The 27,712-nt window shown below is 39.8% G+C and overlaps 1 protein-coding gene across 3 annotated transcripts; it reads left to right on the top strand.

Annotated features, from left to right (window-relative positions):
* Positions 1-1,899: 1,899 nt before the first annotated feature.
* RCBTB1 (RCC1 and BTB domain containing protein 1) lies at positions 1,900-27,712 on the top strand. Of its 3 annotated transcripts, XM_063334072.1 has the most exons (13): positions 1,900-2,096; positions 6,817-6,913; positions 8,023-8,193; positions 8,798-8,948; positions 9,451-9,617; positions 11,970-12,128; positions 13,193-13,300; positions 14,207-14,349; positions 16,935-17,125; positions 21,020-21,146; positions 21,635-21,786; positions 22,468-22,598; positions 25,730-27,712. In XM_063334072.1, the coding sequence occupies exons 3-13, from the start codon at positions 8,050-8,052 to the stop codon at positions 25,868-25,870; spliced, it is 1,614 nt and encodes a 537-aa protein (XP_063190142.1). In that variant the 5' UTR covers positions 1,900-2,096; positions 6,817-6,913; positions 8,023-8,049; the 3' UTR covers positions 25,871-27,712. The 3 variants fall into 3 exon arrangements, with proteins under 3 accessions (XP_063190142.1, XP_063190131.1, XP_063190147.1); XM_063334061.1 differs by lacking the exon at positions 6,817-6,913; XM_063334077.1 differs by lacking the exon at positions 6,817-6,913 and having other exon boundaries at positions 8,043-8,193.

The raw sequence follows: 27,712 nt of genomic DNA on the forward strand, positions 1-27,712 counted from the left end.
GCCACAAACATGAGCTGAAAATAAGTGTTGTGTACGTTCCCTTTCCGGCTTTTTCAGGGCTTCCCATGGAGGCTCTGATGACACTTTTCCACATATCTTCTTATTTATGCATTCTCCTTTTGTTGCTCCAGAATTTGCAGAACCTATTCAGTAGTGCCTTCCTGATGACAGCTGAAGTCACTCAACAGTGCAGTAAGCAGGAACTTGGCAGGGAAAACTTCTTTTTACCCTGGACCTACTGCTGTGCTTTCCTCGCCTCATATTCCAGGGCAGAATTTCTTCAGCATCACTGATTCTTTCTCAGAGCAACCCATCCACACTTGATTCCTGGGTACTGAAATTGATTTTTCTTTTCTCTTCCCCTTTTTTTTTTAACTTATAATTTCTTCTTTAAACAGCTTTCTTCTAAATTGACCACCTCCAAAGATAGATCGATACTTCCAGTTGGCTCTAAGCTACTCCTTTATGTTTCAGATCAATCAGCTCCACACTCACTGCAAACCCCAGCTGCCTTCTGACCCTGTGCACAGTCAGGAAAATAAGTAAATTTTAAGAAAAGCGGAAGCCATTTCCTGGTAACAACTTTGTGTAACAAAAGAGCTCTCCTGGGAGGGCTGGTCTCCAGTCCTCCATTTCCTGGATCCTCCCTGACAGCTCTATCTCCTACTTGATCTGCAGGTACAGACACAGTACTGTAAAGAGACAAGATTATGTTAATGCTAAGTTCTAACTGGTACTTACATACTAGCTAAAAACCCATGAGGACAGGCTGAGAGTGTTGGGGTTGTTCAGCCTGGAGAAGAGAAGGCTCCCGGGGACACCTTATAGCAGCCTTCCAGTACCTGGAAGGGTCCAAGAAAAGTGGACAGAGACTTTTTACAAGGGCATGTAGTGATAGGACAAGGGGTAATGCTTCAAACTGGAAGAGGGCTGATTTAGATTAGGCATCAGGAAGAAATTCTTCATTATGAGGGTGGCGAGGCACTGGAAGAGGTAGCTCTGGGAAGTTGTGAATGTTCCATCCCTGGAAGTGTTCAAGGCCAGGCTGGATGGGGCTTTGAGCAGCCTGGTATAGTGGGAGGTGTCCCTGCCCATGGCAGGGGGTTGGAACTAGGTGACCTTTAAGATCTCTTCCAACCTAAACTGTTCTATGATTCTCCGAATGGAGAGAAGTCTTTATGTAACTGCGTCAGAAGACTGTTAACACTATCTCTAGGATTCAAAGATCAGAAGCACTGGCCTTAAGCATAACCAGCACGGACCCTGCGACGGCCCTGTGAAATTCTGCCTGGCTGCGGCCAGGGCAGGAAGCCTGGGCTGGCTGCAACCCCACCTCGTTTTCCCCTTGGCTTCACGCCAGCGAGGGTGCTGAGGGCAGAAAGGTGCCATCCGCCATTGCCGCTGGCCTGCCCCTGCCGCCACCCCACCGAGCAACAGCAGCCCGCGGCGCTGCTCGTTGGGCCCGGCCGGCCACAGTGCCCAGCCCCGAGGCCTCATACGAGCCCGCGACGAGACAGCAACCCTCAGGGCGATGCCTGCGGGGACGCTGGCCGGAAGAGGGGCCACAGCGGCGGAGGGGTCCGTAGGCCCTCGGAGCAGGCCCGGCCGCTGCCCACTCGCCCCTAAAGGCGCGACCCGCGGCCGCCGCGGCAGCACCTCCGCGCCTGAGGAGAGGCAGCTCGCGCGTGCGTGTCACGCGACCACGATGACAGCGTCCAATAGGCGGCAAGAAAATAGGGGGGGGGGGGGGGGGGGGAGCCGCCTACCGGCGGCCACGTGACGGTGCGCGCGAACGGTCAAGCGGGAGAGGCGCGCCCCCCCGCCGAGGCTTGAGATCACGTGACACGCGTCTCTGCCCACCGCCCCGCCCCGCCCCGCCCCGCCCCGCCCCCTCGCGGTCCGCCGCTGTCACGTGGGCGGTGCCGGCGCGCCCTGCGCACCCCTTCGGCACCTCGGCGTGCGCTGAACCGCCGTAACGGTCCCAACGGCCCTAACGGCCGCGGCTGTGGCGAGGGCACCACGGAGGCAGCGGGAGCGCCCAGCCCGCCGGGCGGAGGGGCCGCAGGGAGCCGGCCGGGGGATGCGACAGGGGCCGGGTGAGGGGCGCCGGGCGCGGGTGGGAGCGGGAGCTGTCGGCGGTGGAGAGAGGCTGGACGGAGGCCACCGCGGGGACCCCCGGCGAGGGTCTCAGGCTGGTGGTGGCCGCCCGGAGGAGGAGAGGGCCCTTCTCACGTAACCGGGGCTTGGTTGAGGGTCCTGACCCGAGTGACTTAGCGAAGCTTTCCCTTGGTCTGCCTGTGGATTCCCCCCTCCCCCCCCAGCTCTCTGGAAGTCTCTTCCTGCTTGGCGTAGCTTACAGTATTTTCATACAGGTTTTTTTCCTGATTCGTGGTGTTTCGGTTCATCCTTCCCTTTGTTGTCTGCTTCCTGAAGGCTGAGATCTCGCTTAGTGAAAAAGCGAGGGCTCTCGACAATGTTTTTTTCCCTCACTGGGCTTTATATAAAGAATTAGTGTTTCTTCAGTTTTTAATACAGTTCTTCTAAATTAAATGTTAAAGGAGTGTTTACTTTTTTAAAGGAACTTACAGAGTTCTGATTTAAGACAGTTTAAGTGACCTCTTTCAGAAAGTATGTTGTTGTCTACTGATGAAAAATAAAATGGACTTTAATCGTTTAGCCTAGGGGTGGGGCTATGTGAACAAGATGCTAAACATCGTAAATGGAAATGTGTTTGGAGCATATTTGTTTTTTAGGAAAAACAGTGTTTGGAAGATGCAGTAATTCCTTAGAGGCTTAATATGAATGTTTTCCTTTGAATTCTTATTTCTGTATGCATCAGATTGAAATACAGGCATTGTTATAGAAAATGTATCATCCTGAGTGCTTGGCTTCAGTAAGGTCAGTAACGGCTTAGCTTAAAAAAAAAAGAAAGAAAAAGAAGGCATACTGTGATTGTAGTTACAGTTTTGTTATGGTGGGTGGATGACTGTCATCCTACTAAGAGTTTTTTTCCTATGTCTAAAACAGTCTTGTGTTCAATAGTATTCACGTGCGTGGTGGTTTTTGCTTGCTTCGATCTCTTTCAGCTGGTTACTCAAAGCAAATAGGGGGTCTAGTTGTCAGTCCTTAGATCAGCAGGGTTGTTTTCCCCTGTATTACTCATAAAAGGCATCCAAAAATAAATCATGCAGAGGTCTGAACACACAGATTTTGTCATAGAACTCTTGCCTTATGTAAGGTTTAAGGAAAGTAAGTTAAGGCACGTGATTTCAGGGAGTGCAATATCTTTTTGGTAGCAAGGAGAAAGCTGCAATAATACCACTTGGCTGTTGCATCTGATTAATGTCAATAGTATGAATTGTTTCCCTGTTCTTTCTCAATACTGAAATATGAGATTAAAAAACCAAACATAAACTGGAGAAAACATGGGGAAGATTAGTGTTATGTCTAGGATTTGACTCTTTCTTGGTCGGGGTGTACTTAAAATTGAAAAAGGATCAAATTTGCCAGTCACTTCTTTTTGCTCTAAAGTCAGATATCCCAGCTTTTGTGTTCTCACTGCTGGTTTTAATTCCCATAGACAATTAGGAGAAATGAAGGCCTGAGCCTGCAGTTTCTTTCTGTGCTGTAGTAAGTCTGCCCAGCTAGAATAAACTGCAACATTGGAGCCTGAGGAAAGAGGGAAACAAACAAGCATGCAATTACGTTCAAATAGTCTTTACAAATAAGGGAATAATCTTTGAGGAGTTAAGTTTAGTTTTCTGTTGCAATGACAATTGGTACTGTTTTCCCTGTAGGATGTATTGTTAGGCTGTTGTTCTCTCCAGCATGGCTTTGTTTAGCTGAACAATAAACTCTGTAAAACTTTATCTAAAATCATTTAACAAAACATTTTGTAAACACTGTCTTTTTTTTCTTTTTTTTTTTTTTTAAGGCAAGGATTTATGTTTGCCTTATGTATGCCTACACCTATCACTGAGAATCAGCCTGAGCACTGTTTATTTAGAAAGCAAACTAGTGAGAAGTTGAATGCATAGGCAGCAGTTTAGCACAGAGTTTGTGAAGGGCTTCTGTCTCTGAAAGCATGTGGCTTTTTTAAATTGTGAGCAGATCTAGATTTTTTTTTTCCCCCTAATGTTGGTGAATGCTCTGAGTTCAATTTCTTTTTATCACAATATGCGGCCAGTTCAGTTTCCTACTGTACAAGTCATCCTTTCTTGCTTATTTTTAGCCTCACTGAAATTCAAACAATCATCTTTGTTTCTGCTCCTGTTTGTATACTGATATTGTTGAATAATTTCAAAGACGTCAAAGCAGTTAGAAGAGGTATTGTTGATACAAGCTCCCTCTGCTGGTTAGTTATGCAGTGGAAATAAAGCTATATGGTGTATAGTTATCACTGAATAATGCAGCAGACATGAAAAGACAGTTAAAATCAGTGACATACAGTATTTCTAAAAGCAACTATCTACGAGAACACCAAGTTTAAGCTTATGACTTTTATACTTATAAGGCTTTTAGTTACAGTTAACTTAAAATCTAGATGTTGATATGTAAGTGTCAGATACTCCTTAGAACTGCTGTTGCCATGTTGCATACAGAATCTAAACAATAGCTTGAGAGCTAATGTATTTAGACAGCTGTTTGCATACAGAATAATAACTTAATTACTTTGGACTCCATCTGGTACATTTGCTACAACATTGCACTTACAAACTTTCAGTTATGGTGCAGTCGTTGCACAGTATGTAATGTAGCAAGGTCCAGGCCCCTCATGATTATTAGGAGAAGTAAACAATCATCTTATCTCTCTTACTGATGCGGTACAGGAAGGGTGAGTGAAGGACACTGTGTTTCTCTGTGACCCTGCCTGCAATGACATGACTGAAGTCTCCTAGGTCAACCTTTCGTAGTAAGGATTTGCCCGGAAGAAACTGCACACACCTTCCCCCCGTGTTCCGAAAAATGTTGTATAAGGATGAAGTTTGAGTGTGGTTGGTGTGAGAGGTCAGTAACAATTTTGCAGAGTGTCTACTCTTTTGGAAAGTGTGCAGTGTGTCTTAGCGGATGCTAAAATTAACACTGAGCTACTTTACTGACATCTCCATTTACAGTACTGTATATAAATATATGTTACCCCAATACTTTTTTCCCACTGTAGACCTTTTTTTCCTCTTCCTGTGGCGACTAGAACTTTTATTAGGAAAATTGGCTAAGGTTGTTAAGGAATCCATCTTTAGGGAGGAAGAAGGTGTTGCTTATGCTGAGACATTTATTTTATGTCAAAAATGGAGAATAAGTAGTTAAAAAAGCTTTCCATGCACAGTTAAAGCTAAGACACAGTAGTCCATGTATAAACTCCAGCACTTTCAGGTTTGTATGTTGTTTCACTCATTTAGATATAAGCATAAACAAAAATAGCTGCTGTTGCTATGGTAAAAATGTTGCAGATGAATGATGATAGGTACTTTAGCAAATGGCACCATCTAAGGACAGTAGTTAATATTTGTAGAGGAGGGGAAAAGGTTGCATGTTTGGGGAGAAACAGTACCTATTATATAAAAGAGGTGTGTTCTGTTTGGTTTTGGTTTTAAGGATTTTTGTTAACCTTTATTGGTTGCTAAACCTGGAGAGACTTCAGGATTTATTAAAGAAGCTATCCTGCCAGTGGCAGATGAATTGCATTGAAAACCTTTTAGGGAAAACTCTTGAAACAACTTTGTAGGATTGTAGTAACAGTTGAAATTGGAAATACACAGCATCATTTTAGATAAAACAGTGCTACACCTGGCAAAAATTGTAAGGTTCTTTATCTGTGGATGAAGTTCATTGTCTTCAATCTGGAAAGTCTTGTGTGCTTGAAAGCTTTTCTTTTATCTACTGGTATTGGCCCAAAGATCAGAAAGGGAGTAGCACATTTTAAACTGGTTACCTTTATAGTAGAATAGGTTCTCAGTGTGCTATAAAACTTGTTAATGTATATGTACTAGGACATTGTCTATTGAAATAACATTTTGTCTTCATGTCTTAAACTGACGATGTGTTGAAAAGAACTTCAGTGAAGAAAATATTTTTCTTAATGTCCGGTTTATGATATGTTTATGCCTTGCCAATTGTATATTATATGGGGCAAATTAAGTAGGTAAAGTCAGAAGGGACAATCAGTTGGTCCGCTCAAAAGAACAAGTCATTGCTGTCTCCTTTGATTGATAGTGTCGTATGTTAAAAGATTTGCCAAAGTGAGGTAACAAACCTTAGCAGCTAACTAGCCTGAGTTTGGAACTGGACTAGAAATTAAGAAGGCTTAAATGCATTCAAATCTGTTTAGCTGTGTAGAATTTGCTGTGGTCTTGGCATCAGGTAGACTTTCAAAAGCTGTTCTACAAATACTTCTATTATGAATGTGCCATCTGGAGACTTCTGGTGTTTTCAAGACCTGCTTCAAATGTGAGATGCAGAATGAAGTCAGTGTCTTGGCGAGAGGTGTGCGTATAGCGCAGAGCTGGGTTTGTTGGAGCAAGGTTACAAAATTTGATAAGGAGACACGTGTGGGTTTTGCTTGTATTGGGTTTTTTTGTACATGTACTTCCACTGTGACATCAGTGTTTCTGAAACTTTTTAAAAAATAATAATAATAAACCCCCTCCTCCCAAAAAGATTTGCACTGAACAACCTGTGTTTTAGGATTGACTACTGCTCTTGAATAGCTTTCTGAAGCCATGTCTTACTTAGTTTTTAAAACTATACTGACAACCATTGGAAGCAAAGGAAAGATGCTCTCTTGTGTTCTCACTGTTTTCTCTAACTGATACCCAGGCACCATAAAGAAGAAGTCTGACTTGAAAGCAGCAAAGCAAAGAATAGGGGGATGGAATAGGACCGAAGCAAACAAGCGAAAAGGAAGGAACTAAAGGTTAATGAGAGGATGGCATCTGGATAGAAACTGTATTTCTTACCCATTGAATGGTTCCTTAGCCACCCCCTTTTTTTTTTTTTTTTTTTTTGATGGTTTGTTGTGATTTGTATCATGTCACTGACATTCTGAGTAATTCTCTACCCTAGTGCTTTTCAGATTTCACAAAACTTGCTGATAACCCTGTAGCATGGTTCATAGATTGTCAGTGGCAGAATCCCTTCAGGGTATGAGTGGTGTTACCATTTTTATGTGCTGAAAGACTGAAGACCTAAATAAGCTCTGTGTTGACTGTTAGCTTTGTTCTTGAGCTGATGCGATTGCCCTGAGGAAACTGGGAAGATGGAGCACTGTGGAAGGATGGATGGTATACATCTGTGTTCATTGACAGATAATATCTATACCCAGCCATGTTTCCAGTTTTTGACGTGGTCCATCTTGTTTATAAGTAACAGATCATGGCAATTGTACTTAATCGCTTTTCTCTGATGTGTTTCACTGCTTAATTGTACAAACTCAATAATTTATCTCACGCTTTTGTGCTCTCACAAATAGTTTTTGACCATAAGAACAGCTTTTGATTGCATAAGACGTGGCAGATTTGGGTCATATGCTCAAATGACCCAAATCATTTGAGGTCCAGCTTTACTTTTATTTGCAGGATTCATATATGCATCAACAGCTTGTTTACATGGCATATACAAGTTATAAGACTACAAAAAAAATTCACAAGTGAAAATTTTATAAGTGAGAATTTCAACTGAAATTCCCTCTGAAAATGCCCTCAGAAATCCACTCTGCCACCAGTGGATATTTACTAGATCACAAGCTTTTAACAAATTTGCTTATAGAACAGCAGATATTCGGTTGTACTGAATGCAGTTTACTTAAATATCTTGTTAAGAAAAGATGTGTTCTTCCAACGTCCTACCAGTGACTTGCTATTTGTTCACCTTAATGCATGAAAATATAGTTACATATTTCATATAAAATAGAATGTTACACTTTCAGAGACACAACATGTGTCTTTCATTTAAAGGAGATTATCTTGCTGCCTGTTAATGAAAGTGCAAAATAAACCTTTTAATAAGCTTTTGTTCTTATTACAGCAATGTCATCTTACTTGTAGAAACGTCATGACACACAGCAGCATCATGGTGGATGTAGGAAAGTGGCCGATATTTACCTTGCTGTCACCTCAAGAAATAGCATCTATTCGTAAAGCATGTGTATTTGGTACATCAGCCAATGAAGCTATATACATAACGCACAATGATGAGGTAAGGCTGTAATAAAGTATAACATATACTCCACAATTAGCTTTTTTCAGAGGCCATTGAATACTTGTAAATTAATAGCTTCTCAAAAGCATTGTGTGAAATTTGTATATTTCAAAACATGTTGGATGTAACTTGTAATTTTTTTTTTAGTCTATTGGGGACAATATAGATGGAGTATTTAGAAAACTTACAAATGACAAAGGCCAGGATGGATTACATGCACTTTTGAAGACAGTCAGAATTGAAAAGAAGTTGTGGTAGCTTGAAATTAAGTGCAAGTACTCCAGGTATGAAGATGAGGTTATGGCTTGCTCTTTATAAACTGCTTTTAAAAGGTGGTGGTATCTTCTGCTTTCACAATTTAATGTGTTTTATAGTACAGTTCCATCAAATGAGAAGCCTAGCTTCCAGGTGTGCATTCAGACTCATCAGCTAACTTTTAAAGTGTTCTCATGCTGACTCTTGAGCTTATTAACTTCCATGAGGGAAGTCTCAGGCCTTCAAGAGTCCGTGGCAAAACTGGCTTTATGAAGATCTGGACATTACCACATTTATGCATACCTGAGTATAAATCACTTGAAATGAGTATTCCTCTGTTTTTCAGGTATTTGTTTTTGGACTGAATTGCAGTAATTGTTTGGGAACTGGAGATAATCAGAGCACAATAGTACCAAAGAAATTGGAAGCCTTATGTGGAAAGAAGATTTCCAGTCTCAGTTATGGAAGTGGACCCCATGTTGTACTTTGCACTGAAGGTAGAAAATTAACAATTAGTATAGAAACATAAGTTACAGATTTTAAGTTCCGCTTGCATGTAACAAGAATGGATTAAGGTGTAATTGTATTAACTTGTTAATTGGGTAATGTACACTAAGGGGTTCTCATTGGTCTTAAGTGGAAGTAAATGTATTCTGTAATAGGTAAAGTATGTTTCTCTTACATTTCCATTATGTTGCAACTGTATCGGTTTACTCTATCATTATGACATACTCAGTCTTACCTGTGCACTTTCACGTATTTCTACAATAAATCTAGAGGTTATACTGTGATATATGTATCTAAAATAGTTGTATACAAAATATATAATTTTTTAGTGTACAGATGTCGTGATTTTAGCTGGATTCTTGTAATAGTTTCACTGTTTGTTAATGTCCATTCACTTTCATGTTGTCATTTTCTAATTTCTTAGAATTCTGTTTATCTTAACTTCCTTGGAATTTTTGGTGGTTTTTATCATAAACTTAAGTATTTTTGCAGATGGTGAAGTGTATGCTTGGGGACATAATGGTTACAGCCAACTTGGGAATGGCACAACCAATCAGGGCATTACTCCGCTTCAAGTTTGCACAAATCTGTTAGTAAAGAAAGTGGTGGAAGTAGCCTGTGGCTCTCATCATTCCATGGCGCTGTCGTTTGATGGGGATGTAAGTTGAAACCTGTTCAAATCTCTTAATCTCCTTGAAGTGAATAGTGCAGGTGACCTTGCAGGCTGAAGTTCTCTCTTTCTCTGCAATATAATTACAACATGACCTTTTCTCCTGCTGCCTCAAACTAGGGTGTCTTTTTCTTCAGAGCAGACTTGAAAACAACTCAAAAAAAAAACAAAAAACCCACCCACAAACTCCCAACAAAAAAAAAACCCAGCCTAACCACAAAAAGAGGAGAATAAAAGCTTGGTAAACTTTTACATCTTTCATTTTTTGTGATGAGGGATGAGACCAGAAAGCTGTGCCACTTACATTTTGCACCTTGTAAGCCATTCTTTCACCTGTAACATCGTTACTTGCTTGCAATTCTGTTATTAAAGGGCTATATTGAGTTGTTTGTATTCACTGGTTATCATTTAGTCTGTTACTTGGAGTCTTCTTGGTTTCCACACTGGTACTGTGAAAGAATTTGGCTATGTGCACCTCTGAATACCTTTGTGTGTAGCTAATGAAAGAGCACTTGGTAATATCCAGGTCTGCTTTATGCTTTTTGTTTATGTGGCTTAAGGCAGTGTGTCACGGGAAACATGTACAATTAGTTTCCAGTTAGTCAGATTTCACCAGTGTATCTGATTCGAGTTGCATGTTGCTGCATGGAGGAAAGCCTGGTTTCAGCTCTACTTTAACAGAAGAGGGTTCTAATTTTAAAACCTTCCAAACAATGAAAATGGAAACTATAGTTCTTTCCATCCTGGTAATCTGACCACATCTGTGTTAGGGTTTATTATGGCATCATAGTGCAACAGCAATACAAAGTAGTAAATCAGTATTTTGAGGGTAGGAAAGAGACATTGGGTTAATTTAAGTGGTCTGTGTTATATCTGAAAGGAGAGCCTATGCTTAGGAAAGATCTTCATGTTGTCATGTTTGTCTTGGTTAAACTATAAAATTTGGTTTGTGTGTGTGAAGGCAAGGGTGTTCGTGTATTAAACTAGTGGTGCCAGCCACTGTGTGGTAGTGCAGTGATGGCCACACTGTCTCTTGTAATAAATGTAACGTGCTTGAAATCTCAATGGAAGTGGGGAAGTTTCTTTGTATTTAGCACGGAGTTGGTATTTGTGGATTGACTGCCATTGTGGCTAGTTAACGTACTATAAATCTATTCCTAGCATAACTTGCAGTAGCTTAGTCTACTTGTGCTCTGAGGTTTTATCTGTACCAGAATTGGTTATACTGAAAGTAGCAAAATGTGTTAAGTGGAGTTTTATTTATGGAAAGTTTTAGCTGCAAAAACCCTTGTGACTTGATATATCTGGAGTTTCAGAGAGGCATTGAAGTTGGAAGTATTTGTGGAAGTACTCGGCATAGTTGGCTTGTATTTTTTTGGTGGCAAGGGCGGTGTTTCTTTCGAGTGACTGACTTTTGGTTTGGTGTCACAGTAAAGAGGTGCCTTCTGGCACCAAAGGATGTGCAGACTTCAGATTAGGGTATCTATCAGTGTGGTTTTACTGGCTAGCATGTCTGTGGCTGGGTATTTCCAAGAGGACAAACTTTTTAACTGGGTGAAGCGCCAGGGAATGAACTATCAGAAGCAGTTTTATGCCAAACTTGTGTACATACACACAATAAAAATTGAAGGAACTGAAAATACAAAGCTATAAATATTTTTTTTAATAGCAAACTGCTTCCCTGTCTTCTGGACTTTTAGATGAAAGGAACCAGTATTTTTGTTTTTATTATTAGTAGTTTGCCGCTGTCAAACTTTGAACTGTCAGAGATGGTGCTTTTTTGGTAATGCCGTTGTGTAAGAAAGTTTTGTTATTGTGAAATGCTATCTGACAAAACCATCTCCTTTCATAGCTCTTGAAAAATATAAAAGAGGTATGATGGGTGTCCAGCAATAACCTGGTTTAGAGTTCTATGAAGAAAAATAAATAGCTGTAAATTGGGGAGTTCAGCTTGTCTGGGAAATGAATGACATTCTGGCTTGCATTCCTTTTTCCAACATCATGAAAGTATAAAGACAGTCCACTCACTATGCTCTTTGTCTTAGTCTGACTTATATTTAATATGGAAATTTTTTCCTTTTCCTTTTGTTTCCTCTTGTAGTCAGTTGCTCTGGTTCTGTAGCAAGAAGCTGAAAAAATGTGCTATATTCATATTTGCTAGATCAGTCCTATTGCTGTTTATAACTTTCAGCTGTTGAAAATAATTTTAAGCGTTTTATCTCATTAAATAAGATAGTTTACTCAATCTGATGTTGACTACAACAAGATTAGAATTTATTACTATCATTACTATTATTAAGGCTTAAACTTCATTTTTTTGTTTGTTTGGTTTTATGGACAGCTGTATGCTTGGGGCTATAATAACTGTGGTCAAGTTGGATCTGGATCTACAGCAAACCAGCCAACTCCTCGTAGAGTTTCAAACTGTTTACAGTGTAAAATGGTAGTTGGCATTGCTTGTGGTCAGACCTCCTCCATGGCTGTAGTAAACAATGGTGAGGTAAGTATTGTTACCCGAATTTAGAAAGTTAATGTCTGAACATGGAGAAATGCTGACATGGAGTACTCAAGTTATAGAGTTGTATTGATAGAGTTATATGGATAACTTCTGTGAGACCAATTTAAGGAAAACTGCAATTAACTGAAGATGCTGTCTTTACGCTAAACAATCATTATTGCAAAGGCTTTATTGGAACATAATTCTTACTGAGTTTTGCAACTGCAAGAATCGGAACAGTTGTATTAAGGATGTCTGTCTGCTTTATTTTAACAGATGGATAACATGTCTCATGTACGCTTTCAAAAAAATCTAATTAATTAAATAGTTAATCCATCTGCCAGAATACGCTGACTGATCCTGGTTCTTAAACACATTGCTTAATTGCCAGCAACAAAACCAAACCAAGCTTTTGAACATTCCCCTGGTATTGTGCTACTGTTCCGTTTCGTGTAAGCTTATAGTGTTGCCTTGCTTCTAGGTGTGAACTGTCACCTCAAGTTTACTACATTTCACCAAACTTCACCACCAAACTACATTTCACCAGCACAGCATTTCTTTGTGACTGGACGGACTGTGAAAGCTGTTGAGCTTTCATTGTATATGCTTTGGTCTTGATGCGTCCGTCATAACACAACTAAAGGAACTTGGAGCTAAACTGGGGACTTCACTTTAAACTAATCTAGTAGCTCATCAGCTGATTTCTTGTTTTCTTAAAAAAAAAAAGAAAAAGTAATAAGGAGAAAGGAAGGTGTAAAAGTCAACAAAAATGTTGACACTGTGGGAGAGATTTTGATGTATTGGAAGTTTATTGCAAAATTTCTAGTACTTCAAAGACAAATCTATTTTAGAATGCTTCTTGAAAAGGTAAATAAAGGATTGAAAAGTTCAATACAGTCAGTCATTGCAGTATTTTTAAAATCTTTCAGCCTTTTCTATATTGCTCTTGAAATAGTGTACAGTTTTTTAAGATGATGTACTTTTTTGATTTGTGCTTGGTACTAAGCCTTAAACGTTCTGTAGTTCTACAGAGAAGTGACTGACTTTTGTTTTCCTTTTGCAATCAGGTTTATGGCTGGGGTTACAATGGTAATGGTCAGCTAGGTCTTGGAAACAACGGCAATCAACTAACGCCATGCAGAGTGGCAGCATTACATGGTGTGTGTGTACTCCAGGTATGTCTAACGTGGAAACAAAAATGCATTCATGTTTCTAGCATCTGCTAAAACTGCATCTTTGGAATCTTAAACCACCTTCTAGATTTCAGAATTCAAATACTGAATTTTTTTAGCTCCTATAAATTATATTAGGCTTCTAAAAAGTGCAAGTGAGCTGTAAAACACTTGCTTTTGTGAATGTTCTCAGTGATTTAAAGTTAGCTAGTATAAGTAAACTATTCTATAGATTCGAATTGTATCTTTGTTACAAAGCTGAATGAATGAAATAAGCTTGGCAAAGACAAGAAATGAAGGGGAGCAAGGTGTTCAAATTAGATTCTACGTTAATATTCTAATTCACCCTTCAGAAGTGAGGGGAGAGGGAAAATAAGAGTCATGGGTGTGGGTTTGGTTGTTTGGAGGTTGGATTTTTTGATTTATGTTTTGGGGTTTTTTTTTCCAGCTAAACGATAAAACTAAAAATTGGTGTTTCCTGGGTTTTTAGTAAAGTTCTTTGGAGTTTCATGTGATAACTTGGGTTGAATGCTTTTTGGCCATTGAACTGCAGCTCTCATAGTTTGTATAGTATTCAAAATAGCAAATTCTGGAAGTATTTCAGAATGGCAAGATGTGATGATGAATTTCACTGTTCTTTGTGTGAAGAGCCTGCAACTGAAAGCAAGTAAAGGCTAGGGAGACTTTGCAAGAGTGCAGTAAATTATTTAGGAGTAACCAATGAACACTAAATTAATGAAGTTGGGACTTTTCCAGTACTTACAGTTAATGTTTTTTATGTTAGCTTTAAGTACTGAGAAATAACACCTAGCGCTAAATGAATAATGCCTGAACTAAGGTAATGTGTGTGATAATTTTGTTTCTCCTCTCTGTTTTGTTTAGTAGTAATGCTTATACATTTACTTACAGATTGCCTGTGGCTATGCGCACACACTAGCACTAACAGATGAGGGTTTGCTCTATGCCTGGGGAGCTAACACTTATGGGCAGCTGGGAACTGGCAATAAAAGTAACCAGCTAAGCCCGGTGCAGATCATGATGGAAAAAGAAAGGTAATCTTGCTGAAGCTGTTTTTGGATGGATAAGTCTGAGCATGTGTTATGCAGTCTTTAGCACTAGAAGCATGTATGTGTAGGCTTGGTGGATTGTTTTTCTATCGCTTATGTTAAAAGCATAGGAAAAGATGGTAACTTACTCTTTACTGAGTGCTTTTTGCTATCTGTAATGATTATTGAAAGTAAACATAGTTTATATTTACCTGATACTGAAAGATAATGAATGACTGTTAGGCTATTCCAAATATGGTTCCTTTGATTACAAATTTGAAGCTATGAAAGCAGTAAGCCAAGCCTTTAAGCTGTATTGAGGCCTACATTTAATTAAAAAAAAAAAAAAAAAGGAAGTGCCACCTTTGCACCTTTGTAAGAAGTGACATGTGAGGAAAAAACAATTTTCAGAAAGGCTGAGAATAGCCAACCATGAAAACAGAACTCGATTTGCAATGTTGCTGGAGTTAGGGGCACACAATGCTGCTTTTATCAGTTACCAGTTAGTAGTTTGTAGTTTCTTAGCTTCCTAGACTCATAAAAGAATAACCGTAACCCTTGTCCGCCCTCTTTCAGCACCCTTGTCGTTCTGATATTTGGGATGGCTCTTCTGCTGTTCACCTACAGACTTAGACATCAGTCCTTTTCTCTGGGCCCATGTGTATACCTGTAGATTAATGTACCTCAGTTTGGAAACCTCTTAGTCTATAAATCCCTTAACCTGTAAATCTCTTAACTTGTAATCTCCTCTTAACTAGGAAACACTCGTGGTCAGTTTTTGTTCTCCATTTCTGAACTGTCTTTCTGGAAAGTCATTCCTGTTTCTCACACTTAACATTAAATGAAAAGTTGCACGGTACTGCGATTATTCAGGAGTTTAAAAAATGGGTGGGGTGAAAGAAGAAAGGAACCATCACAATAGGTGAGGCTGGCTTGTCTGTGAAGGAACTGACATCACCCAAGCAAAATAAAATATTCTTCAAAAAAGCACTGGAAGATAAATGTGTATGCTTGCAAATAGATCAGCTTTGTTTTCTTAGTGATTTATTTCTTGAGTGAACTAAGGGGAACTGTTGCATTTAGAACTGTATGTGAACTCAAGCATGGAATTATAATAAAACTGTCATTTGTTCAACGACTAAAGGAGGGAGAAAATATTGTAGAACTTCTGCTTGGAATCTAAGGGAGAGATAAGTCACTTGAACTTACTCATCTTGCTTGACTTGGCTCCCTTGGAAACAGAGCTGTAAGTGCGTGAGCTGTCATTTCCCATTAAGCATATTACTGCTGCTTCTCCTGGTCTTTTCATTTATATACCTCTTTTGTCATTTATATGTAATGCTGGTGTATAGTTATTCTAAAAATAAGAATTTATTCTGCTAAGGAAAGAAAGTTTGGGGAAGGAAGCAGTTTAGGTGGATAGCTATGATGCACAATAAGTTGTCCCTAAAATAATTACTTTATGATGCTTCATATAGAGGTGCTGAAGGATCTCGATGTTGCATAGAGGTTCAGAAGTTGATAATGGTGTAAAAGGACCCATTAGTCTTTTATCTGCCAAAAACTGTTGATACAAATACTGAAAGTGATTGTATATTTTTTCTGTGTTTCATCTTGAAATAATTTTTGCACTTAAAAATGCGGACTTCATGCTAAAAAAGCTTTTTGCCTAAAAGGCTAACTCTTCGTGGATATTGTTCTGTAAAAAAATAAACATTTTGATATGCATATTCTTAGACTGCTCGGAAAGACATTTATTTGTCCCCATTGGTCTGTTTCTGGCACAAAAGCATCAAATCCTCTGATGCATTTTTAGTGTGGAGAAAAAACAGGAAAACGTAGTGTTTATTTTGAACTAGCACTGGAACTAACCATGGCTCTTCAAGAATGTGGAGTTAATTGCGTGTATTCACCTCTCCTCAAATGAAGCACTGTCCATGTTCCGCAATGAATCTCAGGGTTGAGGACAGGAAACTATTAGCAAAATAAGAAGTCAGAAATACAGGCAGTACATCAGATGTCTGCCTACATCAAAAAACAGATTAAAGGTGAGGCAGAAGAGTTTCTTAATAAAGAATTTATTGAAAAATACATAGGATCTTAATCTCAAAATGAGAGAAATTTTGCAACATCTGTTTGAAAGAAGTTCTGAAAAATGCTCTGCAAAAATCTTGGTAGTATAACTTTCCTGCCTGTTCCCTGACTGGAAGTTTCATAACCTCCATAAGCATTTCTTCTTGAGAATAGTTGTCTGCTGTGCATTGGTTTAAAAGGGGGAAACAAAAACTTTGTTTTGCTTCGTCCTTTTCCCATGGTAGTGGAAGAAAAGCAGGAATGTCAACTGATGAGAATGACATAATTAAAGCAATATCTTCTTATGACAAAATCTACAAGCAACCTGAAAATGTTATTGCAGTTTTTAACTGTTGATCCATTCAAACAGTATCACATTCATGCAAGACAAAGAAAAACATACAGGAGTATAGAGGCATAGTTTGTTTGGCTGTTATTTTGGTGAGGCATTTGGAAAGTCCTGTACTTTAAGAAGATTCCGTACCTGTAAGTATCTTACAAGGTTTATTCTGTTTCAGGGTTGTGGAGATTGCAGCCTGCCACTCTGCTCACACGTCAGCTGCCAAGACCCAGAGCGGCCAGGTGTACATGTGGGGCCAATGCCGTGGGCAGTCAGTGATCTTTCCCCACCTCACTCACTTTTCCTGTACTGACGATGTGTTTGCTTGCTTTGCTACCCCTGCGGTTATGTGGCGTCTTCTATCAGTAGGTGAGAACAAGCTGCGAGATGACAGCCAGTGCTGTAGTCTCTGTGTGCGTTTGTAGTGCTTAGTACAGGATACCACTTTTGTAGCAAGGTGGTTTCTGCTTTGAGGAGAAACCTCAAGCCATTAAAACTCTCTCTTTTAGCTAGGTTTTTTCTTCTCAAGAAAGCACTCTACTTCAGCGGTTAAGGATCCAGAATAGGGTTAACAAGATTGATTGTTTGCCAGTACACATCTGGAGAGAACCCTGTTTTACCATTGTACTCTGACTATTGTGTATTTCCTACATTTGTATTGTTTGAGCTCCAGCTCAAGACTGGGAAGGACTCCTGGATCATTAAACATAACTTTTTTCTCTTGAAACTATTCCTACTTGGAAGACTGCTCCTGTTGCTTGTTACTTTGGTATCTAACAACTTTGAATTATAAGTGTTGTCTCTAGCTTTCCCTCCTTTGTATTTACCCTTTCAACATGAATATGAAGGAGCGAATCTCTCTCCTATGTTTCATGTTAGGAAAGTAAAGTAACAGAATTCCCAGTTTTCATTCTGTGAGATCATTTCACAGAATCATAGAATAGTTTGGGTTGGAAGGTACCTTTAAGGGTCATCTAGTCCAACCCTCTGCAATGAGCAGGGACGATATCAACTAGATCTGGTTGCTTAGAGCCCCGTCCAACCTGACCTTGAACGTTTCCAGGGACAGGGCATCTACCATGTCCTTAGCATAGCTTCTAGGAGGATCTGTTCCATGAACTTCCCAGGCATGGAGGTGAGGCTGACAGGTCGGTCTTTCCCAGCATCCTCCTTCCTACCCTTTTTAAAATGGTGCAATGTTTCCCTTTTTCCAGTCACCAGGGATTTCACCTGACTGCCATGACTTTTCAAATGTCATGAAGAGCGACTTGGCAGCTACGTCAGCCAATTCCCTTAGGACTCTGGGATGCATCTCATCAGGTCCCATAGATTTCTGTGTGTTCAGATTCCTCAGGTGGTCATGAGCCTGATCTTCTCTTAGAGTGGGAGGGACTTTGCTTCCCCAGCGCCTGTCTTGCGGTCCATCGACTTGAGAGGTGTGGGGAGAGAGGTTGCCAGTGAAGACTGATGCAGAAAAGCTGTTGAGTACATCAGCCTTCTCCTCGTCCATTTCTCTCAACTGGATTTAGTTTGACTTCCCCCAAAGACAGGCAGACTTGTAAATAATAGTCCCAGAATGACAAGACTCTAATATAATTGTTTTCTCTGTAGGAACTCTCCTCTTATACTGCCTTGGATTACACTTTGGGATGCAGTCTCTATAAGCCCAAGCATTTCTTCTTGATTATGTTTGATTGACATGCTGCTAATTCTTATTTGACCCCAAATATGCTATAAAGTGCTTAGCTTGGACTTAGCTTTCACTTCCTTGAAAACACAAAAGTGTTTTCATCTTAGATCTGCCACTTCAGTTCTCGAGATCATTTAGGATCGTTTAGGACAACAGATCCTAATTTTGTTAGTCCCTGTACAAAATTCATTTTGTGGAGGGATCACATCCTAAGTAACCTTTCTCCAGACTCAAGCTTTATCTTTTCATGTGGCTTGTCCTAACCCAGCTTTTCCATCTTAACTTCTCACTTAGCATGTTATCACATTACAAAGGTCCAGATAATAGCATCTCGTCTAGAGAGGAAATCTGAATAGTTTTGCTAAAGAGAGAGAAGATTAGCTTGGAGTTATCTGCTTCTGGGTAAATCCAAGTCTTGTTTTATCCCACTTCTCACTTTCTCCATTCTCTAATCCTCTGCGATATGTGTTAGTCTTACCCTCTGTAGAGGTCTGATGATTGTCCAGGTCAGTTGCCTTTTGCTGATGGTGAAGGCTGTTTAAATGACATCTCCCCATTTTCACTACTTTACAAGTTCCTGATTTTTATGAAGTATTCCCAGACTGAGTATAACAAGGTATTTAAATTTTGTTTCTGGTTCCTGTATTTTAATTCCTCTTAGCCTTTGGGGGTTCTTCCTCTCTTATTCTGATAATCCTACTTTTGGGGGAATTTTTCTCCATTTTCCATAAGCATTTTTTTCTTTCCTCACCTTTTTTTATTGATATAGGTTTAAAAAAAACCCAACTTTTTTTTTTATGGTGCTGCAGGTTTTGTTTTTTTCCTTAGTGAGAGTTAATTCTGTGTAAAGGTTATTGTTCTACTTCCAGTTATGATGGCTCTGCCAAAAAATGAATTGGTGACTCAGGATTGGCTGTGGCAAAGCACAAATCTGCAGCCTTTTTTGAGGAATGAACTGAAGGTATTTGGAGTGAAAGTTGATCTACTGCATAGCTTAAGCTAAGCTGATGGCCTAAAAAAAGAATCACATGAGCAAATGGAGGGGGATTGGAGCATGGTTTAGCTAACCCTAATGGCGGAGAATAATTTGTGGATTGTATATTGTGTGAGCTGGTGCAGGCAGGGCGCAGGAACAGCCATAAAACCATGGATGAAATGCAAAGAGTAAAGTTTTTTTCATTATCTCACCAACTGGGGATACCTGAAGCAGCACCCAGGCAGAGGCACACAGGTGGGGATGCAGGCAGCACAGAGCATGATCCATGCTAGAGGATCCCCGAACCTGCTGTTTTCACCTGGTTACCAGGGATTCATGCAGACCTAGTTTACCACTGTGCTTTGATCTTTCCTACAGCAGGGTGGGAATCTCAGGCATGTTCAATAGGGTGCCTCTAAGTCTATCAAAGGCCTATGTTGTCTAAACACAGGTGTTCTACTTGTTCAACACACAAGGCTAAACAACAATTAGTATGATGTGTGTGTTTTTCTACACCACAGCTGCAAATCACCTGAGCATGTTTGCAGTCCTCCTCGCCAGTCTTCCATTATTTCCCTACATATGTGGATGAACAATAGGTAGTTCTGTGGGACACAGATCACATCCCATTATAGTGTAAATCCACTTACTTTTTCATACTTTGCAGCTTATAAGCCATGTGTTTTGAAACACACCTTTAAGATGCAACAACAGAAGCTTCAAATAGTGGGTTAAATTAGGCTTTCTAAAACTTCAGAGTTCTTACTTTACCACAAGCCTTAGCCAGCTGGCGCTGCAGCTCTTGTATGATTTCTAGAGACACAGAATGGGACCTCTGTGGGACCAGTGCTATAGGCCTTAATAGAAAGAACTGCCAAAGAGCTTTAGTCCACTTCCAAATTGCTCAAGTCCTGTGTCCTTGGTTGTACCAAGAACACAGTATCTACTGTCTTTCTTCAACAGCACTGCTTTTGGATTTTCTATTGTCATAACTGACAAAGGAGTTTAATGTTGTCAGTGGTAGTTCATGTTAGTGAGCCCTGGCAGAGACCTTAACAGACAACCTGCAGGCTACATCCAATCTGCCAGCACAAACAAGTGACCAATTGGTGACATGTTTTCTTACTATTTAGGCTCAGATCACACTGTGTCAGTGCAGCTGAAGTACTGTACACCGTGTCTCAATTGAGTTGCAGGTGATGCTGTAGACTCCCATTACCACCAGTTTGCAGGTTGCAGAACTGAGCCGATCCAGCACTAGCTGCCAGGAGCCTGGCAATTTCATGGGTGGTACCCAGGAGGAGAATGAGAGAGGAAGTTCTCCAGGTGCTTTTCTTGCTGCTGTGCTACCTCTGTGTAATGAGCTGGAATGGGAACTGCTGACCTCTGCTGCCTGTAGTTGTTGTGGAGCAGTCCTTGCCAACAGGAAATGGTATTGGATTAATTCCTTCTTTCCATTTTACTGCTTAAGCCAATGGAGCCCTGATACTGACCTATTTTATTTGACATGCTCTTAGTTGAGCTGCTAGCTTTAGTTAGTGATGTGTGCGTTCTGTTTGAGATACTTAACATGTTTGTTTTAAAATTGTTTCTGTAGAGCATGAAGACTTTTTAACAGTAGCGGAGTCTCTGAAGAAAGAGTTTGACAGCCTAGAAACCTCGGACCTAAAGTTTCGTGTGGATGGAAAATACATTCATGTCCACAAAGCTGTTCTGAAAATCAGGTAGTTGTCACGTCTCACGGCTCTTGTTTATACAGAATAACCTTTTAGTATTGTGTGCAAGGGAGGGGGGCAAAGTAAGGGATAGGGAGGGACCCCTAAACCTGTAGCATGTATGTACCAACAATCACTTTAAATGAAGTGATTGTAAAGGGAGTTGAATCAAAACTCTGTCTTAAAATGGTCCATATTCAGTTTTCACTAAGCCTGTTTGTTGTTTCCAGGATAATAAATTCTGTTAAATTTGTCTGATTGCAGTGTATACGCATACGTTTCTGTAGCATAGATCAAAATAAGAGTTTTATCTTGATGCAGAACTGTAAAAATGCCCACACTATTAGGAACCAAAGTGTGGACCACTGGCTGTGCTGGGGTGTGGTAAAATATTTGTGAACATCGCAGTGTGTACCAAATACGCATTTCAGGGGGACTGTAATATAACATTCATGTGTACATATGATGGTGTTCGAGATAGTGTCTTTGTCTCTTAGGTGTGAACACTTCAGAACCATGTTCCAGTCATACTGGAATGAGGATATGAAGGAAGTGATAGAAATAGACCAGTTTTCTTATCCTGTGTATCGTGCCTTTCTTGAGTACTTGTATACAGACAGCGTTGACCTTCCACCTGAAGACGCAATAGGTACTGCTTATCGTCCAATTCTGTTAGAAAGCAGCATCCAGAAGAACTGAGACAGAGGATGCAGAATAAATGTATTAACGTAGGCTTCTAAGTCTAGCCTACAATGCATTTTACTGGTGGTTAATTAATCTGTCTTTAAAATACTGTTGTAGCAAACGAACTACAGCAAAAGTGTTGCATATTTAAAAATAAACTATGAGCAGGTTTTCAAGGTTGGGAGAGAAACTATTTCTCTGGGTTAAAATACTTGCATATTTTACTAAATTGAGTCAATTATTGTTTAGGATAATATGAAAGAATCTCAATAGATCTAACAGGAAACTTGGACAGCGGAGCAAAGAGCAAGTTGTAATTCAAGCATAGATTTTTATAACAGTAGCTTTTTGCGCATGTTGTGGTGCCTGTTTTGTGACAGTTCTACTGCAAGCAGTTAGGTATGCAAATCAGTCAAACAGCTTGCGTATTTACAGAGATTAAGGCTTGAGGTAATAAAAGGCCTTTCTTCCTGTGTAATGGTAAAATAATTTTTTCTGAATAGTGACCTACTTGCAAAAAGCATGTTGTAGACATATAGAGCATTGCATAGAGACTACAGATGCAACTGTACCCCAGGAGCATAAACTGTTGTTGAAAGAGCAGAGATAGTTACAACGGACTAACACGATGGCACTTTAATTGCAGGGCTTTTGGATTTGGCTACTTCGTACTGTGAAAATAGACTGAAAAAACTGTGTCAACACATCATCAAGAGAGGAATTACTGTGGAAAACGCATTTTCATTGCTCTCTGCTGCTGTCAGATATGATGCAGAGGTAAACTTCTAAACTTCAGTCTCTTAAATAGGTGGCTGCTTTCTGACTTAAACTATGGAGAAAAGCAGCCAGTTGTATTTTCATATAAACTCTCTCTCACTTACTACCAGATAATACTATTTGACATTTTCAGAATTTGAGAATGCTGGAGTTATAAAACTGTATTTGTGATGAGAGATGTATTATTTTATTTTTTTTCTTTTCATAAACCAGCACTGGGAAGGTGAACTAGTACACAGATATCAAAACATGACTTAAGTCCCAGGCTGAGGCTCGGTATCTGTAAATGCTTGCATTTCTTAATTTCATGGTAAAAGGTAATGACACTGTGCCAAGTTTCATGAATTACTATTTTGTAGGGGAGAGGGAAACTATAACAAAAAATTTCTGGAGATAAAACCACTAACTCTGAAACAAGGGAAAGGTTTAAATACAAAACAAAAGACATAACATTATGAAAATCAGACTTGTAAGCTTTAAGTTACTTATTTGCAAGGTTGCGTGGTGTGTGTGTGATGTCATATGGTGGTAGGTTTGGGGACTGAGTGCATTTGGGTTTTTTTTGGTTGGCAGGGTGGGTTTTTTGGTTGGCTTTTTTGTTTGTTTATTTTGTTTAGCTACAGTCAGTCTTTCGGTCTCCATGGTATGCTAATGAAATATCAGGATAAGAACTACTGTATGGGCCTAATAAAATTTGAACACAGAGAAACACTGTGTGAAAAGGGGGGAAGGCTAGCAAAACTTCCCTACTGCGTAATGTCTGATTTCACTACTAGATCACTAACATGCTGCTTTGTGAACTAATTGGGAGGTATTCCTGGGCTTGCTTCGGCTCTCTGTGTTCAGCATAGTATCTATGCATCGTGTTTGCAACTGGTTAGTTTTTAACTTGCTACTTATGCTTATAAAGCAGTTTCGGTACTCAGTAAATCAACTCATTGCTTTTTCTTGTACTTAATATTCAGCAATTGGCATGCAGATGCCCTAATTTATTTCAGAACCTTGTCACGTGTTGCTTGTTTGATATACCTTACCCAAAGGGCTGTGTTAGAGTCTGAATTGTGGCTTCAGCTCTACTGTGAATAACAATTTCTTTGGTGGAAGTTCATGGAAGATAGGAAGATTTCCATATTTTAGCTTTGAAAGATTGTTAGCAGGATGGGTCTTCAGTGTGTGATTTATTCTACTTGTAAAGGTTAGAAGAAACCCAGTTACTACGCCTTGGCTGTACCTCACTAGCTAAATGAAGTTAGAAGTAAAGTTCAAACAGTAGGCCTAAGTGCTACATCAGGGAAAGAGTGGGTGACACTGAGGGGTTGAGTTTGAGTAGAAAGTGATTTTTACGTGCAGTAATGCTAGATGGGGGCTTGAAATTGCTTGGGTGATGTAGTTTCTTCAAGGGACTGTACATCTGGAAGACAACGGTTAAAAGAAGCTGCTTCACTAATTTAAAATACCTCCATGACCTGAAACTCTCCTGTACTTTCTTTTGGTGACTGAGTGAATTGAAGTGGCTGGAATTAGGTCAGGTCTGGCTTCTTATAGTAGCTTTTAAAATAATATTTGGATGTACGTTGTGCCTTTATTCACTTAAGTCTATATTAAGTACAGTTTGCTGGGGTGCATCCATCTGCAAATGAAATTCAGCCTTTTTTAATACAGAACTTTAAATTTTCCAAAGTTACTTACTAATACTACAGTATTTATGTTTATTGTATGCTTCTGTTGCATTGACTTGGAAAATGAATTTTTTAATAAAGCAGTGCAAAATATTGTAATGTGTATGATGTAATTTTGTTTAAAATGCTAGTTCATTCTGTTATTTAAAAAAAAACAAACAAACCCTCAGTGTTCAGTTCTAATAAGCTTGTCTTTTTTCGTTGCACAGATGCCACACAAGTCAAGATCTGCAGCTTCAGAATGCCTGGTTTTAGGCCAGGATATATTTTTATATTATTGTTGTGTCAAGAACACTCAATGGCACACAGTTGCCGTAGCTTTCAGTATTGACCTTAAGTGAAAACATGAGTATTAGTTAGTCTTTCATACCTCCTGTGGCTTAAAGAGCTCTGCACATTTGTTATGCCTTACTGCAGTGCCCAGTCTGCTGCGCAGCTAAGGAAGGGTGTGTTCTCATGTATAAAGTACTAGTTCTACACATTTATAACATAATGAAGAAATTAGAACAGGGTGGGGAGTTGCTGTTTTGTAAGGGCTGCAGCACCCTCCTTATAGCATCTTAGATCTGCACCACGAAGAGTAGATTTCCTCCTCAGAAGAGGAGTTGGAAACAATCTGAGTGGGAAGCGTTCTGTGGTCATCCTTATATTGACAATGACTGTCTCTTGTTTTTTTTAGACATCCTTTCTGTCTGACATCATGCGGGTGCAATGATGGTTGTCTGTGAGGCTTTTCTAATCCATAAATAGAAGGCACTTCCAAGTAGACTCAAATATCCAGAACCCTGCTTTCTGCAAGATTTGTTATGCTGTATTGTGTCACTGTACTTCTTTTGAATCAGTTTTGGGATATCTGTGAAATACTTTGTAACACGAGTCTGGTTTTAATGCACAAAAAGGCCTTCTGCCTAAAGTGTGCCTTGAAGCTATCCAGTTGGTATATGCTTGCATTGAGTCTGGTGACATGTAATTTTGAGGCTTTAGTTAAGCCCTTAACTAAGCAGGAAGTCAAGCAACCTTACATATAGATTTGAGCTTGTATTATGAAATGGAAGAGTTGAATTTTCTTAATCCACAGTCTTGGTTATATATGATTACACCAAGGCCTCCTACCTGTATTGGATTTTAATAGTCAGCGGATGCAGATGAAAATCTTCAAGTGGGAAAACTCTCACAATATATATTGCTCAGAACAGCTGATTTTTGTGACTGCAGCTATATAGTGAGAACCCAATTATAGTTACTTTTCCCTTTGTAACCATATGGGTAGAATTACTATTTTCCGTTGCATTTACATAATGACTGTGGGGAAAAATATTGAGAGACACTGGGTTAATGTGTTTGTCTAATTCTCTGCAAAATTAAAGTATATACAGGCATTTTTGCCTGAGTGTAACTTTCTACAATGGATGCAAAAATAATAAGATTTTTTGTTTGTTTGTTTCTGTTTAGGACTTAGAGGAATTCTGCTTTAAGTTTTGTGTCAATCATTTGACGGAAGTGACACAAACTACAGCATTTTGGCAAATGGATGGTCCCCTGCTGAAGGAATTCATTGCTAAAGCCAGTAAATGTGGAGCCTTTAAAAACTGAAGTGAGGCTGTAAGTTACGGGTCTCTGTAGGGTTTTTTTGCAGTTGTAACAGGATGTCCTAATTGTACGGGTAAAAGCAAGTGTTACCTGACCTCTTGTACCAGAAGATGTGAAAGGCACAGTAAAAACAAATGATTTCTGTGCTCAAGAATGAACTGTTGTAAAAATGTCAAGCAAAGTACTCATTTGCATTTAGCAAACCTGGATGGTGGAACCAGCTGAAGATTTCAGGCGGAGAGAGGAAACACTGCGATGTGCAAAAAATGCCAGTCGGTGTTATGGACTTACCTTTTTAGCCTAGAAAATCTCAGTTCTAGCACCATCTATTAATATTTTCAGTTTACTTCGTGGGGTTGGAGAATAGTCTGACCTGAGCCACTGAATGATGTCACTTAAATCATTAACTCCCTGGGATTATAGGGAAGCAAATGGCATGGATATCTTTTACTGCATTTGCATGATTGTGAATGAATTTGCCGTTTGCTGTGTATAATTAACCAAGCGTATCCAGTGCTTAGAAAAGTGTGCAAAAATAATATATCCTCAAAGCCTGTGCAAGTGACTTTGAAGAAAGGGGTAATTAGCAAATCTAATTGGAAGTAAATCTCTGTATTTGGCTATACCTTAATATAAGTTGTAATGTTGTCCCGGGTGGAGTCATGCACTTCACTCATAAGAGAGAAGCAACAATTTACTTTATTGGTACAAACCAGCGAGTTAACACAGTGCCATGGTAAATGGGTCAGTGGTTGAACAAGACTGGATGGCAAGGTACACTTGGTTATTTACTGCATAGAAGCCAGGGTCAGAGAGTCTGTCAGGGAGACCCTCCCGTTGAGTCGTGGGGTTCAGAAAGGACCCCCTTGGTTTCTAAACTCTTCTCAGAGAGGAGTCGAGGTGCGGCTGGATCCACTCCTAGTCCCAGACTTGACCAACAGTTTATGTCTAAAGGATTATATACGTGCAATCAGCTCTTTATATCACTTAGCTAAGATTTCAAAGTTTAGCATGCTATTAATCACTTACAGATTATCTGACACAATAAGGATTCTCTCAACCTCAAGGAGTAACCTTGAGATGTGTCCCTGCTCAAGGGAGATCCTGGCGTGCAGCCTGTTGCCCTGTGGGAGAGCTCAAAGGGCCCTTGGGCTGTCCACTATTTATGGGATAAGATGATTGACTCATAGTCATATTTTCATACCATTTTGATATTTTCCATCATGACCACCACCAGTGGTTATGGCTAGCGCAAGGTTATGGGAAATGTCAGGTTGGGGGTGGGGAGGTAGCACACAATCACACTCCACCCCGTGACTATAGTCAATTCATCTTATTCTCACAGAATGGTGGTACGATCACCTCTTGCCTCTGTGCCATAAATAGTGTATTGATAATTTATGTGCTTACAGATCCACAGCAAGTAGATAGGGAAGTATTGCTATTTGCTCTGTATTAGTTTGTATGTTTTGGGTGGTTGGAGTTTGGGTTATTTGTCTTATCATGTAACAAACCTTTATATACAATATAATTATAAGCAATAAACATATTAAAGTCAGAGTTAGTAAAATCGCAACTGGGTGAAGCATAAGATTAAACACTCCCGTTGCTGTTGGTGACCATCTAAGAAGAGTTTCCCACCAATGGTGTTCTCCACCCTTCTTCACTCTTTCCAAGACGTGGTGTATCTCTTCTGTATCATGATGAATGGTGATTAGAGTTTTGTGTCCGTGGTTTTGGACATGTTCTAGCAGTTGACACAGGTCATCGTGTTGTAGTAGTTTCTTCACCAATGTAAGATTCATTCTGAAGGGAGTATGCAATAAATCTTGACTCAGTGTATAA

This window comes from Chroicocephalus ridibundus, chromosome 1 (assembly GCF_963924245.1).
Source record: "Chroicocephalus ridibundus chromosome 1, bChrRid1.1, whole genome shotgun sequence".
NCBI lineage: Eukaryota > Metazoa > Chordata > Aves > Charadriiformes > Laridae > Chroicocephalus > Chroicocephalus ridibundus.